General features: G+C 43.7%; 2 protein-coding genes across 4 annotated transcripts in view; both read left to right on the forward strand.

Moving 5' to 3' along the window:
• Nucleotides 1–8,874: 8,874 nt before the first annotated feature.
• LOC307041976 (zinc finger MYM-type protein 1-like) lies at nt 8,875–12,985 on the forward strand. 3 transcript variants are annotated; one of them, XM_079685595.1, is made up of 4 exons: nt 8,875–9,802; nt 9,901–10,002; nt 10,128–10,214; nt 10,539–12,985. In XM_079685595.1, the coding sequence occupies exon 4, from the start codon at nt 10,563–10,565 to the stop codon at nt 12,381–12,383; it is 1,821 nt and encodes a 606-aa protein (XP_079541721.1). In that variant the 5' UTR covers nt 8,875–9,802; nt 9,901–10,002; nt 10,128–10,214; nt 10,539–10,562; the 3' UTR covers nt 12,384–12,985. The 3 variants fall into 3 exon arrangements, with proteins under 3 accessions (XP_079541721.1, XP_079541720.1, XP_079541719.1); XM_079685594.1 differs by having other exon boundaries at nt 10,585–12,985; XM_079685593.1 differs by lacking the exons at nt 8,875–9,802; nt 9,901–10,002 and having other exon boundaries at nt 10,010–10,214; nt 10,585–12,985.
• Nucleotides 12,986–18,309: 5,324 nt separating this feature from the next.
• LOC307039292 (uncharacterized protein) overlaps nt 18,310–21,043 on the forward strand; it is a 34,052-nt gene continuing 31,318 nt past the window's right edge. Inside the window, exon 1 of the mRNA XM_079681193.1 lies at nt 18,310–18,519. Coding sequence (XP_079537319.1) covers nt 18,382–18,519 — 138 coding nt within the window. The 5' untranslated portion in view covers nt 18,310–18,381. The remainder of the gene's footprint in view (nt 18,520–21,043) is intronic.

Below are 21,043 nucleotides of genomic sequence, written 5' to 3' on the forward strand. Positions count from 1 at the left end.
ATTTTCTGCATTCCTGTTCATGTGTCTTCTCGCAATTATCACTGGCCCCGTGTTTCTCCTAATCGATTTCACCGGCCTGCTCTCGTCTATCCCACATGCTCCACTGAGATCCAACATCTCGTTTCAGGGGGCCTGTGGAACTGCCAGTCAGCTGTCCCTAAGGCTGACTTCATCTCTGGCTACGCTTCCCTGCAGTCTCTGGATTTCCTTGCTCTCACGGAGACCTGGATCACTCCATCCAACACATCCACCCCAGCAGCTCTCTCCACAGCATATTCCTTCTCCCATACACCCAGACCCTCTGGCAGAGGAGGTGGCACTGGTCTCCTGCTCTCTCCCAAATGGAGCTTTTCCCTCTTCAAGCTACCTAATTTCACTCCTTCTACCTTTGAATTCCATGCCGTAACAGTAACCCATCCTATACAATTAACCATTGTTGTTCTCTACCGTCCACCAGGCGCCTTGGGGGACTTCTTGGAGGAATTAGATAATCTCCTCTCACACATCCCTGAAACTGGCCCTCCCGCTGTACTTCTCGGAGATTTCAACCTCCAGACAGGGAAGATATCTGAACTAACATCTCTGTTAACCACCTTTGCTTTCTCACTGTCTCCATCCCCACCAACTCATAAAGCTGGCAATGTCCTTGATCTCATATTCTCAAGGAACTGCTCTACTTCTAACCTCTCTGTAAACCCGCTCCACACATCCGATCACTTCTTCATTTCATTCTCTCTACCCCTTTCCAAACATAACAACCTAATCTCTTCTAACTCTGCTCCTGTCCGCCGTAACCTCCGTTCCCTCTCCCCCTCTACCTTTGCCTCATCGGTGCTCTCAGCCCTCCCTTCCTCTGACTCGTTCCAACTCCTGCCTCCAAACGCTGCTGCAAAAACTCTCCTCTCTACTCTCTCATCCTCTCTGGACTCTCTCTGTCCTCTCACATCGCGGCCGGCTCGTCAGTCCCCTCCTGCTCCCTGGCTAAATGACGCACTGCGTGCTAATAGAACCATCCTTCGGGCAGCAGAGCGGAAATGGTGGAAATCCAAACACCATGACGACCTCCTAACCTATCAGGCTCTCCTCTCCTCTTTCTCTGCTTCCATCTCTCAGGCAAAAAGCACTTTCTTTCAAGATAAGATCCAATCTTCCTATTCCAATCCCCAAAAACTATTTTCTATCTTCTCCACCCTCTTTGACCCCCCCAAAGCACCTCCTCCCTCCTCCCTTCTGTCAAGCGACTTTGTTAACCACTTTGAAAAAAAGGTTGATGATATTCGCTCTTCTTTTTCTGACTCACCTTTACTCACCGCTGGGTCACCAGACCCTCCCTTCACCCACACACTGACCTCCTTCTCCCCTCTCTCTCCAAGTGAGGTTCTTACCCTCGTTACCTCTGCCCGTCCTACCACCTGTTCTCTGGACCCTATCCCCTCAAACCTCCTTCAGACTATCGCTCCTGATATTCTACCATTTCTCACCCATTTCATCAACACTTCTCTAACTTCTGGTCACTTTCCAAACAGTCTCAAGGAGGCAAGAGTAAACCCTCTCCTTAAGAAACCCACTCTCAATCCGTCTGATGTTATTAACTACAGGCCCGTCTCTCTCCTCCCGTTCCTGTCTAAAACACTTGAACGCGCTGTCTTTAAACAACTCTCCTGTTATCTCCATCAGAACAACCTTCTGGATCCGCACCAGTCTGGTTTCAAGGCAGGTCACTCAACAGAAACTGCTCTCCTTGCTGTCTCTGACGAACTGCACACTGCTAAAGCAGCCTCCCTCTCCTCTGTCATCATCCTTCTGGACCTGTCTGCTGCATTCGACACGGTGAACCATCGGATCCTCCTTCGCACTCTCCAAGAACTTGGAGTTTCAGGCACTGCACTTTCCCTCCTCACCTCATACCTCAACGACCGCACCTACAGGGTTACTTGGAGAGGGTCCGAGTCCGACCCTTGTCAATTAACTACAGGGGTCCCTCAGGGCTCGGTTCTTGGTCCCCTCCTCTTCTCCCTGTACACAAACTCGCTCGGGTCTGTCATTAGCCCGCATGGTTTTTCATACCACTGCTACGCTGACGACACCCAACTAATTCTGTCCTTTCCCCGCTCAGAGACCCAGGTCGTCGCACGCATCTCTGCTTGCCTAGCAGACATCTCTCGGTGGATGTCTGCTCATCACCTCAAGCTCAACCTTGACAAGACTGAACTGCTCTTCCTTCCGGGAAAAGATTGTCCCACTCTTGACCTAACAATCAACATCGGCACCTCTGTTGTTTCCCCGACTCAGACTGCAAGGAATCTGGGTGTGGTCCTAGATAACAAATTGTCCTTCACTGCAAACATCGCTGCTACAACCCGCTGCTGCAGATACACGCTTTACAACATCAGGAGGATACGTCCCCAGCTGACCCAGACATCAGCGCAGATTCTGGTCCAGGCTCTCGTCATCTCACGCTTAGACTACTGCAACTCCCTCCTGGCTGGTCTACCTGCATGTGCCATCCGACCTCTGCAGCTCATCCAGAATGCAGCGGCTCGTCTGGTCTTCAACCTTCCCAAATTCTCCCACACCACACCGCTCCTCCGCTCCCTTCACTGGCTTCCAGTAACTGCTAGAATCCACTTCAAGACACTGGTACTTGCGTACCATGCTGTGAATGGATCTGGCCCTTCCTACATCCAGGACATGGTTAAACCGTACACCCCAGCACGTGCACTCCGCTCTGCATCAGCCAAACAGCTCGCTGCACCCGCACTGCGAGGGGGACCCAAGTTCCCGTCAGCAAAAACACGTGGGTTTGCTATCCTGGCTCCAAAATGGTGGAATGAGCTCCCCATTGAAATCAGGACAGCAGATAGCTTACACATCTTCCGACGCAAACTGAAAACTCATCTCTTTGGACTCCACTTCGAGCGATAGAATTACTAACAAAGCACTTATATACTAATAAAGGGCTGGCTTTCTAAATGCCAGTTGAGTAGCACTTGAAATGTTTGGCTCTATGAAACCTGATGGACTTATATGATTCTGTTTTCTTAAAGGTTGTATCTTCCTGGTCGAATGCACTTATTGTAAGTCGCTTTGGATAAAAGCGTCAGCTAAATGCAATGTAATGTAATGTAATGTAATCCACTGCTGCAGGGACGTGCACAGATACAGGCTAATGCAGTGGCGGGCCGTGCATTTCACACCTAGGCCTTCAGTGATGTCCTACACAGTCCTACCTGAATTATTCCACCTCTTAATACCATCATTATGACGCCATGGCTCTAGAAACTATACATTTAGACAGAAACGCAGTATAACCGGGCGTTGCATCACCTTAACATAGTCAAGTACAACAGAGTTATATTAATATTTCCGAAGCATTTATAATCAATATATTGTAGTGCCGAGGATATGGAGTCAGAGGCGGTGCAAGGAAGGTGCAGAAATAGTAATTTATTAACAAGCTGCAAGGGACATGTTGTCGGGTCGCAGCCCGGGTCGACAAGAGAGAGAGCCAAGAGGGCACACACTATATATAGGTAACCCATAACATGTCCGTGTGGGAACAATAACCGCAACTGTAGTTCCTAGTTTGAATTGTGTCCCAGTGGTTAAATAGGTGGTCACCACACAAGCCCCCCCAGAATTCAAACAGGGCAAAATAAATCCTCGCGCCCGTGGAGGAAGCACCATAGGGGCCTACGAGGGTGTGGTCGCAGGTGAGGACCGGGCCATGAAACGGGCCACGAAAGGGGGCCGCAGGAGCGGGTAGGGGTCCTAACGAGGGCACCCCCACCGGGGGCGGGCCGCAGCAGGAGCTGAGGCGTCCCCGGAAAGCAGGAGAGCAACCCGGCCGCAGGCAGACGTGCCGCGGCAACGGGCATGAAGTCCTCAGCAGGCGCCGAGGCGTCCCCGGGAAGCAGGAGAGCAACCCGGCCGCAGGCAGACGTGCCACGGCGGCGGGCATGAAGTCCTCAGCAGGTGCTGAGGCGTCCCCGGGAAGCAGGAGAGCAACCCGGCCGCAGGCAGACGTGCCGCAGGCAGACGTGCCGCGGCGGCGGGCATGAAGTCCTCAGCAGGCGCTGAGGCGTCCCCGGGAAGCAGGAGAGCAACCCGGCCGCAGGCAGACGTGCCACGGCGGCGGGCATGAAGTCCTCAGCAGGCGCTGAGGCGTCCCCGGGAAGCAGGAGAGGAACCCGGCCGCAGGCAGACGTGCCGCGGCGGCGGGCATGAAATCCCCGGGAAGCAGGACAGGCCAGACAGGGTCCCGGAGCGTGCCACCCATGGGTCGATGGAGCATGGGCGACGTCCGGAACTGTTAAGGCGAGACGGGGTCCAGGAGTGCACCACCCAGGCATCGATGAAAACCTGAGTGGCGTCTGGAACCACCGTCGATGTGGTGAAAAAGGTGAGAGTGTCCACATGAGGTCAACCGGCTGGTCGAACCTCCTCTCCGGCACCAGAAAACTCAGAAGGGCCGATAGCCGTTAGCACTAGCCGTTAGCACTAGCCGTTAGCACTAGCCGTTAGCCGCTAGCTAGCAGCCTTGGGTAGCTGCTAGCCGTCGTTAGCCCCACGTGGTTAGCAGCCGGGATGTGCAGTCGCACGCCCCGAAGAACAAACCCACGAGGTAGCAATGGGGTTGCTGGTCGACCCAGCAGGTCGTGCATCGTCCCCCTGTTGTATAGAAAGCCGATGCGGGAACGGCGAGCAACGTCCCCAGCCTTCTGCGGAGCGCGCACCGAGCCTCAGTGCCGGTTGCAGCCATGGACGTCTCCAATCAAACCCCGGCATTTCGAGAAAGGAAAACGGGTTCCTTTTGCCGTGTTCGGCTCCGTCCAGGAAACTTCCCAAGACGTATCGGGGTCACCAGTGTAGTGCCGAGGATATGGAGTCAGAGGCGGTGCAAGGAAGGTGCAGAAATAGTAATTTATTAACAAGCTGCAAGGGACATGTTGTCGGGTCGCAGCCCGGGTCGACAAGAGAGAGAGCCAAGAGGGCACACACTATATATAGGTAACCCATAACATGTCCGTGTGGGAACAATAACCGCAAATGTAGTTCCTAGTTTGAATTGTGTCCCAGTGGTTAAATAGGTGGTCACCACAATATCCGCATTTACAATTAAGAGTGTTAAACTACCAGCTTTAAGATCGCTTGGATACGGTCAAAACTTAAAAATAAAAGGGGCTTTTAAGGCATTAGTCTACAAAGTTTTATTAAGTCCACCAAACCAAGTTTGTTCACTAAACAGCGCATTGTCGCACCCAAAGCAGTTTCATTTAAGAAACGTGACGATAAAGACACAAACTATTCACTGAAAATAAAAGAAAACAAACAAATAATTTGCATTTTTTCATGAGGATATATTTGCGACAGTGGTGAAAGTGTATTCCTAGCACTGAATGTCCACTTTGATAAAGGTTTAACCAAAACAATTCAACAAGTCTCCTTGAGTACTTTTACTGCACAGCTGAGCCAGTGCGCCACACACATCTCTATATCTCTTGCAGAAGCATCAAACATTTATTTTTTATATATTTGTCATTTTAATTACATATATATTAATTCGTTAATATTGATTTAATATTAACGACATAAAATGACAAAAATATATTAAAATAAAATAAAAAATAAAATGCTTTGTACTCACCAAAACAACTGATTATTTGAATACAAAATCCATCCTCCTTTCTTTCCTCAAGAAGACTTCAATGACTCTGTTGTACAGTTTATCTGTGCGTTTCAGTTCCACCAATAAGTCATTTTCTATAGACATGAAGGCTAATGATGAAAGCCTAGTCTGTCCAGTAGAATTTCTGGCATAAGTTTTAATTCGCTTTAAGGCCGAGAATGACCGCTCGACAGAAGCAGTGGACACAGGGATAGTCACTGCCACACATGCCAATGTGTAGAGCTGCCCCATGCTCTCACTCAGATTTTTCTGCTTAAGGAAATCAAGGAGATCAATGGGACTTTTCCCTTCAAAATCAGTCATGGCATACATTACAGTCAGTTCTGTTTTTAGCCGGGACAGATCGAACAGTGTTCCGTGACTCTGTGTTAATTTGGCTAAGGCTGTATGCGGGAAGGTCTGGTAGGTCTGAAAGTGCTGGGGGTCCAGGAGGGAGAGAAACATTAATTTTTCGTGGTCTTGAAACCTACTCCGTATCTGGCAAAGAATGTTGTCCAGAATATTGCTGTGGAGTTGTTGGTAGTATGCGCGAAGGTCTCCTTGTGCTGTACGTGGGCCTCTGCGTGCGCTCGGACCACTTGAGATGCGCGCTGTGTCCTCGTAGATCTGACGAAACTGGCACCTCTCTCGCTCAATTGTGTCACAAAACTCGTTCACCCTTGTCAGACAGAATTGTACATCCAATGTTTGTTTCTGTAGTATTCCAAAGAGCACATCTGAATGCTTAAAAATCCCATTGAATGTTTCAAGCAAAAAACAAAACTCAAAATCATCCAGACGTGCATTAAATCCATCAGCGCTAAGCATAGTATCCCCATCATACTCCTCATGATGTTCCAGTATGTGGTCAAACACCTCCTTTAGGGAAACTCTCTTCTCAAAGACTGCATTGACCAATCTCGATGTATATTGCCACCGCGTTGGTGCAACATTAGGAAGACGACGCTTGCAAATGTCATCCAGCAGTTGCGTGCGCTTAGGGGATCTGGAGAAAAATGCTGCAAGGCCATTGAGGCTGGCAAAAAAGACCTTGCATTCTTTAAGCTTTGAGGCCCCTTGAGTCAGTACTAAATTTAGTCGATGTGCATAGCAGTGAATGAATAAGGCCATAGGTGCCCTCTCCTTAACTTTAGCCTGCACCCCGTTTAGTCCAGATGCCATGACCGCTGCGCCATCATAACACTGTGCCACAACTTTATCCAGACTACATTCATATTCCTCCATGAAACGGAAAATAAGAGCGGCAATGTCATCAGCTCGCTTGCCGCTTGTAACATCTTCAAATCTGACAAACCGCTCCTTGACACCTGTGTCCGTCACATAACGCAGGACAAGTGCCAGTTGTGCTACATTACCCACGTCTGTCGTTTCGTCCACCATAACAGCGACAAAGGGTGCTTTTTTAATCTCCATTTTGATCTCTTCTCCCATCACAGCAATAGCATAAATCAGGTCGTTTTGTATTTTGCCTGACGTCCCAGTAAACACTTTGTTTGTGGACAGGTGGTAATGCAAGTCTGTGTTGTTCTCAGCAAGCAAAGAAAGAAGCTCCACGTAGTTTCCTCTGTTTCTGGACTTGGCGCTTTCATCGTGTCCCCTAAATGAAAGTTCCTGTTTACCCAAAAACAGGACACAATCAATCAGTCTTTTCAATATTTCCCTATTTTTGTTCACCCTTTCGTTGTGGAGCTCCGTTTCCCGGGGCACTTGTTCGTTGAGCTGTAGATCCACTCGGGTGTCCCCAAAGGTTTTCAAAAGCACCATTGCTTGTAAGTGCCCAGCCGTGCTTTGGTGTCTCGTTGCTGCCTTGGTTAGACAACTCAAGTTTGCAAATCCAGTGTGGCTCCAAACACCAAATCGATCAGTTGCAAATAGCAGGCATTCCCAGCAGTACAATTTGCAGTGCCTCTCGGAGGCTGTGAGCCAGGGGTACCGCTCGTAGTTAGTGATTTGAAAGTGGCGGACAAACCCTTTCCCCCGCTGTGATAGGCTCGCTAGCGTCGGGGTTGGCCGTTCTCTTCTCACGATGTCTAGCTTTTCTTGAAAAGTTCGTCTTGAAAATGGCGTTGTAATTATATCTGCGACCAAATCGATCTCTTCTCCTCCTTCAGCCATTGTGGGTTGAAAAAAAACAGCTTGTAGAAATCTACACAAATTAGCTCGTTCAAATTCAAGTTCAGTTTGCTAGCTCTACATAGCTCTGCCTCTCAATAGTGCGTATCCAATCAAAAGACGTGCACGTGCTAACGTCATCGTACGCCTGCTAGCTGGCCCGTTGTCGCCAACTCAAAATCTGATTGGTTAACGCCACAGTTTTGTTTCCGTTCACTTTAATCTACAGGCGCCCGCACTGTTGATTCTGAAGGCCTAAGGGCAGATTTCTTGGACCCTGGCAACACATTATGGCTGAAATATGATTGGATAAAAGCTCTAACATAAAGGCCAACCCTCCAAATCTCGTTCTGAGGCTGGAAGCAGCGCAACCAAGAGGAAAGCTATGAAATGAAGAGAATAGACTACAGGGAATAATTTAATACATATTTGTGGAAAAAATATATCAAAATTTAATTTATATTCTGATGATGTTTAGGCCAGCAGAGAAGGCCTTGCTGGCCCTGATGGCCCACCACTGGGCTAATGTTGCCCGGGCAACGGCCCGTTTGGCCTTTTTGGCTGACCTGCCCCTCTGGAGAGAGCGAAAGTTTCTTTTTCTTTTTTCTGTTGTGGCCGAATCAACATGATAAATCCACAATTAGTATTGTAGCGTCTCGCTGCTGGAAACACACTTTGTCAGCGCCGTCATCTGCCAGTGCGTTAAGAACACCTCAGTGTCGGATTTTGGAAACTTGATTTTGAGTTGTCTCATGGCAGTTAGGGTATAAGGGACAAACCAGGGGACTTTACTTCCTCTTGATACCGTCGGTTATTTACAAAAACAAAACACCCAAATATAGCCTACTTCTTGTTATTGTGCTTCTGTCTTTCTGTGTCTTTTCATCTGTAAACTCCATCAACGGGGCCGCTCGCTCTCTTTTCTTGATCGCTCTCTCACGGGTGAACACAGGGGCGGAGCTTCCTACAGGCAATATAGGCAGTTGCCCAGAGCGCCCCCCAGAGGGGGGCGCCAAAAATTGCAAAAAAAAAAAAAAAAAATTATTATTTTTTTTTTTTTTGCTTGGCGCAGTTTTGGCGCCCCCCCTCTATATCTGCAACCATTATTCTTACATAAAAAAAAAAATTCTAACATAAGGGAAAATGAGCCAAAAATCTAAAACGGTCGGTCGGTCTAAGAGCCTCGGCTTTAGGTGTTCACAGTCAGAACATGCTAGAGCGCTGTGCATTGATGGGTATCGGTCAAGTGTTTATAAAATTGAGCGTTGAGGAAAGAAAGACTAACGTTAGAGAACTATGAAGAGGCAAAAGCCATCTGGGGCGCAGTATAAAAACAGAAGAAAAGAAGAAGAAGAGAAACGTGCCAAGGTGAAAGGTATGCAATTTTGATTGTATTGTCAACATTAGCGAATGGATCATGTAATCTTGCTAGTTAGCCAAGCCAACGTTAGCTAGCCAGCGTTTGTTATTGCCATTCAGTCGAAACTGTCATAAGGCTATTTTCTTTGTGTCATGAAATAGAAATATTAGTAATAATAACAATGTTAGTTTTGGTGTAGCGAGCTAGCCAGTGTGGTGGAATGTTAGTTAGTTGGTAACGTTAGCTAACGTTAAGTTTACCTCAGAAAGCACATTGACTATCCGAGTCAAACATTTGCCAAATTCAACCCTGTCATAATGTGCGCTAACGTTAGCTAACTAGCTCAGTGGTTCTCAACTCCAGTCCTGTTGAATGTTTTCGTTCCAACCCAGAACTAACACACCTGATTCAACTGTTCTAATAAGATAGGCATAGCTCTTGATTAGTTGAATCAGACCTGTCAGGCTGTCCTAATGCTTACTAACTAAATAATAGCTACATTTAACAAATGGAAATTATTCAATGTTGATAATACACATTTTGTTATATCATTTTAGATTCACTTTTAAAATATCTGGGACCATCTGCTGCATCAGTTGACAAGGAACCGCCATGCACCTCAGCTGTGCCGGCTTCCTCAGGTGAGTGCAATGTGTCAATAGATGTTCCTGATGATAAATAATTGAATGTGAAATCCAGTCAATATATTTGCTCTTGTGTGTTCTTTCTATATTTATAGACCTAGAACCACATGAAGGAACGTCAGAACAGCAAGCTGCTCATCCTGATGAGATGACCACTGATTCCACCCTGCCACTGACCACTGTGTCTGTTTGTTCTGGTGAGTACAATATGTCAATAGATGTTCCTGATGTGATGATAAATAATTGAATGTAAAAATGACTGTCGTGCCATTTCTAATCCAGCCAATATATTTGCTCTTGTGTGTTCTCTATATATGTATAGGCCCAGAACCACTGCAAGGAACGTCAGAACAGCCTGCTGCATCTCATCCTGATTGCACCACAGATTCCACCCATACACTCTTCTCAGGTGTGTGCCTGATGAATGTAAAGATGTTTAGCTATAAACCTAATTGTCCTCATGCTTTCAAATAATTGCTTTCTGTTTTTATTTACATTTTACACACTGTCCCAACCTTTTTGGAATTGGGGTTGTGTGTGTGTGTGTGTGTGTGTGTGTGTGTGTGTGTGTGTGTGTGTGTGTGTGTGTGTGTGTGTGTGTGTGTGTGTGTGTGTGTGTGTGTGTGTGTGTGTGTGTGTGTGTGTGTGTGTGTGTGTGTGTGTGTGTGTGTGTGTGTGTGTGTGTGTGTGTGTGTGTGTGTGTGTGTGTGTGTGTGTGTGTGTGTGTGTGAAGATATTGTGAATATGAGGTGAGAAAATGTGCTTCACATGCCTTCCAGATGCAGCAAAGACAGACGATCCACTACCAACCGATCCTGCTGACTGCCCTTCACATCTCACAGACACAATGAGGACAGAGTTTGTTCGGAGAGGACCATATCAGATAACACCTGATTTCATTTTCCCAAGGAGAGATGATGGAAGAAGTTGCCACCACCAGTACTTCAGCAGGACCTTAGTAAATGGAGAAAGGATCAAAAGAAGTTGGGTGACATATTCAAAAAAGAAGAACAGTCTTTTTTGTTTTTGTTGTCAACTTTTATCTCCAAAACAAATTCATTTAACAAATGCAGGACTGTCGGATTGGAAAAATGCAAGTGCTGCTTTGACCAGCCATGAAAATAGTCCGGAACACCTGAACAATTTGGCGTCATGGAAAGAATTGGCAGTTCGATTAAAACAAGGTACAACAATAGACAAACAAGAGCAGGCCCTCCTTGAGGCAGAGAAGAGTCGGTGGAGAGCAGTGCTGACACGACTGGTTGCTATTGTACAGTCTCTGGCAGGGCGAAATATGGCATTGAGAGGAAAGACAGAAATACTCCACTCTCCTTCAAATGGAAACTTTTTGAAAGAGGTTGAGCTTTTGGCGCAGTTTGACCCAGTGATGAAAGACCACATCCACAAGATTAAAAGTCAAACATCCCACCACAGCTACTTGGGCAAAACCATTCAGAATGAGTTGATTGAATGCATCAGTGGAAAGATTATATCAACAATAGTGCAAGAAATAAAGAAATGCAAGTACTTTTCCCTCATTTTAGATTGCACCCCGGATGTTAGCCACACTGAACAGCTGTCAGTAGTCATCAGAATTGTGACACTGGAAGAAGACCCCCAGATTAAAGAGCACTTCATGGGATTCCTAGTAGCAGAGGAGTCCACTGGTGAAAGTTTGTCCGCCCTGATTTTGAAGAGGCTGGAGGAGTTGCAGATTGCCTTTGATGACTGCAGAGGACAGTCATATGACAACGGCGCAAATATGAGAGGGAAGAACAAGGGAGTACAGGCCAGGCTACTGCAGTTGAACCCAAGAGCTTTGTTTGTGCCTTGTGGGGCACATACACTCAATTTGGTCATTGCTGATGCTGCCAAAAGCTCCAAAGATGCCATATCATTTTTTGGCATTGTGCAGAAGCTATACTGCCTGTTTTCTGCCTCTACACAGAGATGGTCCATCCTCAAGAAACACGTCAACCTTTCACTCAAAATGTGGTCAGAAACCAGATGGGAGAGCAGAGTGAAAGCTGTGGAGCCTCTGCGATATGAAGCCGCAGCTGTGAGAGAGGCACTGCTTGAGGTGAGAAACCAGGCCAAAGACCCAATCATCAGGATTGAAGCCCAGTCTCTGGCAGAAGAAGTGGGGTCATTCCGCTTTTCACTGTGCACAGTGGTCTGGTATGACATGTTAAGTCAAATTCAGCAGGTGAGCAAAGTCCTGCAGTCCCAAACAATGCAAGTGGATGTAGCAGTAAGTCTACTGAAAAAGACTGAAAAAGCTCTCAAATCCTACAGAGCCACAGGCTTTGTGGCTTCACAAACATCAGCCAAGGACATGTGTGAAGACATGAATGTGGATGCAGTCCTTGTGCAAAAGCGGCTGAAGTCAACAAAGAGGCACTTCTCATATGAGTCTCCTGATGAGCCATTGAGGAATGCCTTGCAAAATCTGGAGGGAACGTTCTTTAACGTGGTGGTAGATGCTGCAGTGTCAGCACAAAAGGAGAGGTTTACCACTCTTGAACATGTGCAAGACAAGTTTGGCATTCTGTACAACTTCCCAGACCTGCCACACTAAGAGCTGATGAAGCAAGCAGAGGCACTTGCACACACCTTAAGCCATGGAGGGCAATCTGATTTGGATGGGAAGGAGCTGGCTCAGGAGTTGGAAAATGTACCTGACTTGCCATCAAAGAGCATGACAACTCTTGAGTTGTTGAAATTCATACACACAAAGCAGCTCACCGAAATATATCCCAACTTGTGTATTGCTCTGCGGATCAGTGCAACGCTACCAGTAACAGTAGCTTCAGCCGAGAGGAGTTTTTCCAAATTAAAACTCTTGAAAACATACCTGAGGTCCACCATGGCTCAAGAACGCCTCAGTGGTCTGGCTGTAATCAGTATTAACCATGAGGTTGGTGGTCAGATTTCATATGATGATGTGATTGATGACTTTGCAGCGAGGAAGGCCAGAAGGATTGCACTGTAAATGGAAACCAGTAGGAGCTAATATGTAGGCCAACCTTGTGTGATGATAGGGAGTGGAATGTAAATAGTTCTTGAGACAAAGTGAATTTGTAATTTTTATGTATTTGTTTGTTTATTTAGCATATTATATTTTGATTATTTGACATGTGTAACATATTTTACAATACATAATTTTCTTTTAAAGCAAATGTGCACGTTATTTTATTGTTTGTTATTGTTATTATTATTATTGTTTATTAGCTAAGTTGTTTGTTTTAATTCTTTAGTGTGCACTTTACATTTCTTCTTAATTTTCTTTGAAAGCACATTTGCACATTCTTTTATTGTTTGTTATTGACATTATTATTGTTTGTTAGCTAAGTTGTTTATTTGTTTTAATTCTTTAGTGTGCACTTTACATTTATTCTTAGCTCTTGTTCTTGCTTGTAATAAATAAAGCTGCAGTACTTTACTGTATAACTGTTAAGATGTTTTGATATTTGTTTTTGGGGGGGCGCAGTGGTGAAGCTCGCCTAGGGCACCAAATGTGCTAGGTCCGCCCCTGGGTGAACAGTTCAATATCCCGCTTCATTGTAGGATTTTTGTCATGTCTCTACCACTTTAGTTTGACCATCTCTGTTACTAAGTTATGGAATACTAAATAAATAAGTAATTAGCCTAGATACCTTACCGTTACTGCGCTCATAAAGAATGATAAGAATAATGCGTCTTGAACTGGTTTAATTAATTAGTGTCTTTACGTTTCACAGACTGTTAGCTTGTTGTGGTAGGCTGGTAGCCTATTTTATTAAAGAGCATATCAAAAGAAAGACTTGTCTTCCTTAATGCAATAGTAATTGGGGGTGCAAGTGGAGTCTCGCAGAGGCAAAACTGTGGCGCGCATACACGGTGCGCCACAGTCTGCGTGATCTGCCTGTAGGGAGGGGCGGGCCGGCCCTGCGAGTAAAGTAACGAGTTACTTTATGTAGAGAGTAACGAAGAAGTGTAATATATATATATATATATGTTTTAGTAACGACCCCATCTCTGCTCAGAGGTGACCACGATTCACTCCACAGCATGTCCGAGTCAGGCAGTGGGCTCTTCCTATCGCTGTTTGAGTATACGCTGCACAAAGATGCAGAGTTGGCCAAAATAATGTTCTAAGTTAGCTCGGCTGAGCAGAAGGCACCTGAAGTGCATAGACAAAGAAACCATGCCCAAGGCGGGCTAAGCAGTTCATCGTCTCCGTCTCTACTATTTATCTCAGAGTGCAACGATGAGGAAGCTGCCATCCTTAACCAGTGTGCCTTGCTCGTGATTCACCAGTGTTTGTGCTGCCACGCACACAATGTTTCAAAAGTGGTTTCTATGTTGCCCTTTATTTGTGTATTTATTTGCGATAAGTGTGCGTCTTTACGCAATGCTGTTGGCCTTGCTGTTTGATATATACACAAGTTATTGAGCCGTTTCCGCTCTACATCCTGAACTCCTCCCTTCGATGCAATGCACTTCCGTTTTGGCGGACTGGGTTTGTTTTGCTAGCTAGCTCCGTTGTGCCGACAAAGCACTGATATCGCAGAGACAAAGAGGATATAACAATTACAACATGAAGAAAAGTGGTTCGGGAACTACGTGTGCGGTAGTTGGTTGCAATCACTCGAGAAAGCACCTGAACGAGTGGTTAGATAGAGAGTGCTACGACCACAAACCAGCACCCAGCACCCAGCCATGTTGTTCATTAAATACAGATAAACACAACAAATACTGCATGCATTGTATTTTTTAATATTATATATGAATATTTTCATAGTGATGTAATTGTGTGGGCTGCTTTTATATTTTAATTTGTAATACCTGTTAGGATTAAACATGTGATCTTTCTTGTTGAAGCCATTTCTTTAGTTTCCTCTCAACAATTAATTCATTCAGTGTTATTTATGTACAGTATGAGCTTAATATGAATGATGAACTGTGTTAAAAGAAATTGTAGCACTCTAAGGAACATATGAAATGCAATAATGCAATAACAGTGCAATAATGAAATTAAATTACATCAAACTTTATTTTCACTCAAACAATACAGGCACATATGATATATTGCACAGCATAAAGAGATCATGTAAATTGTGCATTATGTAAACAACAGACAACTGTTGGCTCCTGTGGGCATGACCTAAATAAGGCAGTTTATTTTGGTTTTATGCTGGGCCACGTCGTCATGTTATCCTCCCAGTTTTGCACTGAATTCGGGTGGGGGAGAGTAACGCCATCTCCAGTCAAAGAAGTAGAATCGTGTTCCCAAGCTAGCATCACTGTTAGCATCGAAATCGCTGTGTTTACACCAGTGCCCGTCTGACTATTTACATCGGTTTACACCGACAGACGCTGTGCAAAAGACTTCCGGCGGAAATGAAGTGCATTTGTGTAGTGTCATGGCGCTACCCGTGTTTTGGCGCGTAAACTTGTCTATATTGTGCCGCAGGCCCGCAGCACATGACGGTTTTGTGTGCCCTCCCATGAAAATCATATGCCCTCCCTTTAGATTTGTTCTGGCGCCGGGTCTGTGTATCATAGATGCTGTTGTGACTAGCGAGGAGTGGTCCTGAACAACGAGTGATGGCAGTGCTCCGGAGCACCGTTCGAGACTTTTTTTAAACTTTCGATCATCGTCAGTAAGTAACGTACCAAAAGTAAAAGTAGTGAGTATCACTATTAATGTTGCAGCTAGTGAAATTGTGTGTGACATCCTAATATATTCTTGTATATTCTTCATTGTTAGGTATTGTGCCGCAGACATATGGACCTGCACTGCTTTCCACTTATTTTGGACTCTGTTTTGTTTTAGATTTTTTCACTTTAACCTGTTCTACACCGCACCACTGATACCGCAACCCAGTCTCACGGCATTTCGTGTTCACCAACACGATTTTTTATCTATTGATTCGTGTTCACCAACACGATTTTCCCCTTTTTTTCGTGTTGCACAGCACGATTTTAAAAGCAATGTATTTCTATAGGTAGTCTTTCCCCTTTTTTTTCGTGTTGCACAGCACGATTTTAAAAGCAATGTATTTCTGTTGGTAGTCTCACGGCATTACGTGTTATAGGAAGACCGGAAGCTGTGTGGTTCATAAAAACATGTTCTTACTCAATATCAAGCCACGATTATTGCTTTTATTTAAAATCGTATCATTTCGGACTTTTGTTGCTGTCTGTGAGGAAAATAAATGGGGCTCATTTTTCCTTCTAATTTGTTATTCTTTTCAAAATAACACACTTTTATTTAGTCAACAATAACACACAATTATCCTTGTTTTTATTATTTGTTTAATTCTATAATCTCGGGCTTTTTTGCCGTCCTTCAGGAACTGAATTTCAAAATAAAAATAACCGGAAACAGACGTAGGCCTATAAGGGACATTTCGAGCATCATCGAGTTTAGGATGGCCGAAGACACTACACTACCCATAATCCCCAGCTATCGTTTAGGACTACAGTCCCCGTGATTAAACTTCAAGTCGGGATTGGATGTTGGAGTGGCAGTGCGCCAAGGTTACGGAATCGAAACTGGATCGAACGCCGCCCCCCCCCAACAATTAGAAGTTGCCAGTATTAAACACCAATTATTAACCAATTAAAATGAACTAAAATTAAAATTAAACATCTGTCTGACACAGTTTAAACGCATTTCAAGTGGAAGAATTGTTTGTGTCTCCTCTTCGTGTCTCGGGAAGCTGGAAGCTGTATTATTTTCAAAAAATCAAAAAATATATTTTTTAACCATACTTTACACAACATTGAGTCAAACTTATCCTTGTTTTAATCCTTGTTTTATTTATGTTAAATTGTTGTTGTCGGTTAATTTTCCATTTTATTTATTTTGGTTTAAGATATTACTTTTTATTTATTATTATCATGTTAGATGTTTAATCTTTTCTGCATTTTATAAGGCAATATATACTTTTTAGTTTTTGTCCGTAAGCTACTTAGGTTATTAAAGAGTTATCGTGTCAAAATATAGGAAATGTATTAATATTTGATTGTATAATCGGTACAGGAAATTACATCATTCAGAGCAACACCTATTGGCCAAAGACGCTGCCACCGGCATTGCGATCCATCCTCTGACAAAGTAAGTTGGGTCACTAAAGTCTGATACATGTTTTGCTTAGATTTAATAATTGGGGCTTTTTTTTAAGCCTTTACTCGCATGGTTCATCATACATACTGAACTGTTCTAAGTCTGAGAAATGCTTTCGCCATAATCAGCAAAGCAACATTAATGTGAAATGATTCTTGCGGGCGGCTAGCTAGCTAGCTCACGTTCAACATAAGCTTAAACTAGTTTAGCTACATTTATATCAGCTCATAAGTGGTGTGTGAAAAATATTTGTCTTAATTACGGCTACATACGTCGGTGTTAAAGTGTGAGTTATAAGTTATCTTAATCGCTTTTGTTTTACACATGACAGTACTAACGCTGGCCGACATTTTAATATATGTTTGGGGGGGAGGGGCATAGTCCACGGCCATGTGCTTGTTACGCGTATGAAACAGGAAACACGTAAATGAACTCAGTCTGTCTAAAGTAGTTAAACCGTCACAATGTGCATTAAAAAAGCTAGTTTCACTACATAATTCACTTTTTCTGTTCTCTCCTGCAGCTCCCGTACCCACACCACAAACCCATACACTGATCTACACCATCATAAAACCAACGGCACTTTTAAGAGCCAAACTCAACCTATCTCCCTATCTAGCTCTCTTATATCTATCATCTATTTCTTTATTCACCCTTATATCTATGCTGTGTACTTCTCTACTTTCCTGTGTGTGTCAGTCTGTCTGTTTCTTTGTAATCCCGTGTTAATCATGCCAGGTGGGTGTACAAAAAAGACATGTCCCTTCTGTCAGAACATTTTATTTTGTGCACAGAAGATCTGTGGACATTGCTTTAAGGAGCTGCCAAAAAAGCCGCGCCTTGAGAAGGAGCTCAAGAGGTTTGATGAGAAGCGAGGGGGTTGGGTGTCAGGGCGGAAGAAGAACCACAACATTGCTTCCATCAAGGATGAAGCCATTGTCTTGGTATGTACACTTCAGGGCTCGAGCTTAAGGACGTCCCGTCGTCCCGGGGCCGAAAAAATAGGGTCGGGGAGGATAAAAAAAAAATCTGGGACGAATTTGGGACGAGAGTTAAAATTAAAATACCCTGCTAACTCTACTACGAACGGCGATGAAAATTAAACTGACTGCACGTTTTATGTAGCACAGTTATTACATTTCCTTGTCAACATAAACACACACGCACAAAGCATTTAGCAACCCGCGAAATACACACACACACACACACACACACACACACACACACACACACACACACACACACACACACACACACACACACACACACACACACACACACAGTACGTAGCTACAGCTGTGCCGCTGGCTGTCAGCCACCCGCACAGCTGGCTGTGATGCCTCGAGCTCAAACATACTCAGAACGTAGCAAGACCCGCGAATTCCTGGCCCGCGAATTCGCGGGTCTAGCTACATACTGAGTGTGTGTATTTCGTGGGTTGAATGATGTACAAGGACTGACAATGGTATCACGTGGAGGAATTCAGCAATTTTTTACCGTTACATCGAGAAAACGCACAGCAGAACCAGACCCTGGAGCACCGGCCTCTGACCTAAGGACAGCCACAGCTGTAACGGGGAATTCAACCCAAGTCAATGAGGTAAGCTTGCTCGTATTAATGTTAAAGTTACCAGTTAGCTAACTAACGTTAGACTGATGTATTGTTAACACTAGCTAACCAGTCAGCAGCCGTTTTACAGTCAGTGAGATGACGATAGCGTTACCTTAACTATGAGCAGTCAAAACTCTGCAACAGCTCAGATCATGTTACTAACTTTAACCACTTATGTATTGAATTACTCCTCTTCATCCCATATGGGATAATAAGGCTGAGTTGAGAACTCTCCATCGCATTTAGTGCTTAGCAATACACAAGTTATTGAGCCGTTTCCGACTGCGGTCAAGTGAGCCTACGCTACGTTTCTGTTGGTCAAGTGAGCCGTCCCAAAATTGAAAGTTCGCCCGTATTACGAGTTTTACGGTAAAAATGAAGTCGGCGAGTCTTTACTGGCGTGTAACATCTTCCGGTTTTCAGAATAAGACGAGTTTTTTTTTTACGGTATATATATTGTAGTGATCCCAGGAAATTTCGGAGACAGATGTATTCCCGCCATTGTTTATTAAAGACAACACACATCAACAGGGACACATGTGTCTCTCTCTTATGGACGTCCATGAACTAGCAAGCAGCAGACTGCGGTTACATAACTTCCGGTCTTAGACCGGAAGTCCGCTGCAATAAATTAAAATAGAACTGTCAGTATGATCAAATCCTAATTTTGAGACATTAGTTTACATGATCTTTGAACATTGAGCTAAAAAACAAATATTTCTTTCTCATATTATAAATCAGATTGTCTTGTAATCTAGGCGAAACACTGCTCAAATAGGACATTTTGGATAGCTTTTATTATGAAATTAAACATCAGATTGTTATGAAATTTCATGAGTAGCTCACTGAGGTGGTCTACTATAACACTGAATAAAAGAAGTTCTGTGGAAGCAAAGATTTTAGGAAAAATTGCAATTTGAAATCAGGATTAACACTGTTCAAATTCCACTTTTTACATAGCTTTTATTCTGAAATTCCACATCAGATTGACATGAAATTTCATGAGTAGCTATCTGAGGTGGTCTACTATCACACTGAATCGAAGAACTTCTGTGGAAGCAAAGATTTGTGGAAATATTGCAATTTGAAATCAGGAGGAACACTGTTCAAATTCCACATTTTACATAGCTTTTATTCTGAACTTCCAAATCAGATTGTTATGAAATTTTATGAGCAGCTATCTGAGGTGGTCTACTATCACACTGAATTGAAGAACTTCTGTGGAAGCAAAGATTTTTGGATATATTGCAATTTGAAATCAGGAGCAACACTGTTCAAATTCCACTTTTTGGATTGGTTTTATTCTGAAATTCCACATCAGATTGTTATGAAATTTTATGAGCAGCTATCTGAGGTGGTCTACTATCACACTGAATTGAAGAACTTCTGTGGAAGCAAAGATTTTAGGAAATATTGCAATTTGAAATCAGGAGGAACACTGTTCAAATTCCACTTTTTGGATTGGTTTTATTCTGAAATTCAACATCAGATTAACATGAATTTTTATAAGCAGCTATCTGAGGTGGTCTACTATCACACTGAATTGAAGAACTTCTGTGGAAGCAAAGATTTGTGGAAATATTGCAATTTGAAATCAGGAGGAGCACTGTTCAAATTCCACTTTTTGGATTGGTTTTATTCTGAAATTCCACATCAGATTGTTATGAAATTTCATGAGTAGCTATCTGAGGTGGTCTACTATCACACTGAATCGAAGAACTTCTGTGGAAGCAAAGATTTTAGGAAATATTGAAATTTGAAATCAGGAGCAACACTGTTCAAATTCCACATTTTACATAGCTTTTATTATGAAATTCCACATCAGATTGTTATGAAATTTTATGAGCAGCTATCTGAGGTGGTCTACTATCACACTGAATTGAAGAACTTCTGTGGAAGCAAAGATTTGAGGAAATATTGAAATTTGAAATCAGGAGCAACACTGTTCAAATTCCACTTTTTGGATTGGTTTTATTCTGAAATTCCACATCAGATTGACATGAAATTTTATGAGCAGCTATCTGAGGTGGTCTACTATCACACCGAATAGAAGAACTTCTGTGAAAGCAAAGATTTTAGGAAATATTGAAATTTGAAATCAGGAGGAACACTGTTCAAATTCCACATTTTACATAGCTTTTATTCTGAAATTCCACATCAGATTGTTATGAAATTTTATGAGCAGCTATCTGAGGTGGTCTACTATCACACTGAATCGAAGAACTTCTGTGGAAGCAAAGATTTGAGGAAATATTGAAATTTGAAATCAGGAGCAACACTGTTCAAATTCCACTTTTTGGATTGGTTTTATTCTGAAATTCCACATCAGATTGACATGAAATTTTATGAGCAGCTATCTGAGGTGGTCTACTATCACACCGAATAGAAGAACTTCTGTGAAAGCAAAGATTTTAGGAAATATTGAAATTTGAAATCAGGAGGAACACTGTTCAAATTCCACATTTTACATAGCTTTTATTCTGAAATTCCACATCAGATTGTTATGAAATTT

This window comes from Notothenia rossii, assembly GCF_949606895.1.
Source record: "Notothenia rossii genome assembly, chromosome: 5".
NCBI classification, from domain to species: Eukaryota; Metazoa; Chordata; class Actinopteri; order Perciformes; family Nototheniidae; genus Notothenia; species Notothenia rossii.

What these genes read in the sequence shown, in the direction of transcription:
- LOC307041976 (XM_079685593.1), top strand. Translation starts at nt 10,061, where the DNA reads ATGACTGTCGTGCCATTTCTAATCCAGCCAATATATTTGCTCTTGTGT. An exon ending in CACCCATACACTCTTCTCAG is followed by an intron (nt 10,215 to 10,584) that starts GTGTGTGCCTGA and finishes CATGCCTTCCAG; the next exon opens with ATGCAGCAAAGACAGACGAT.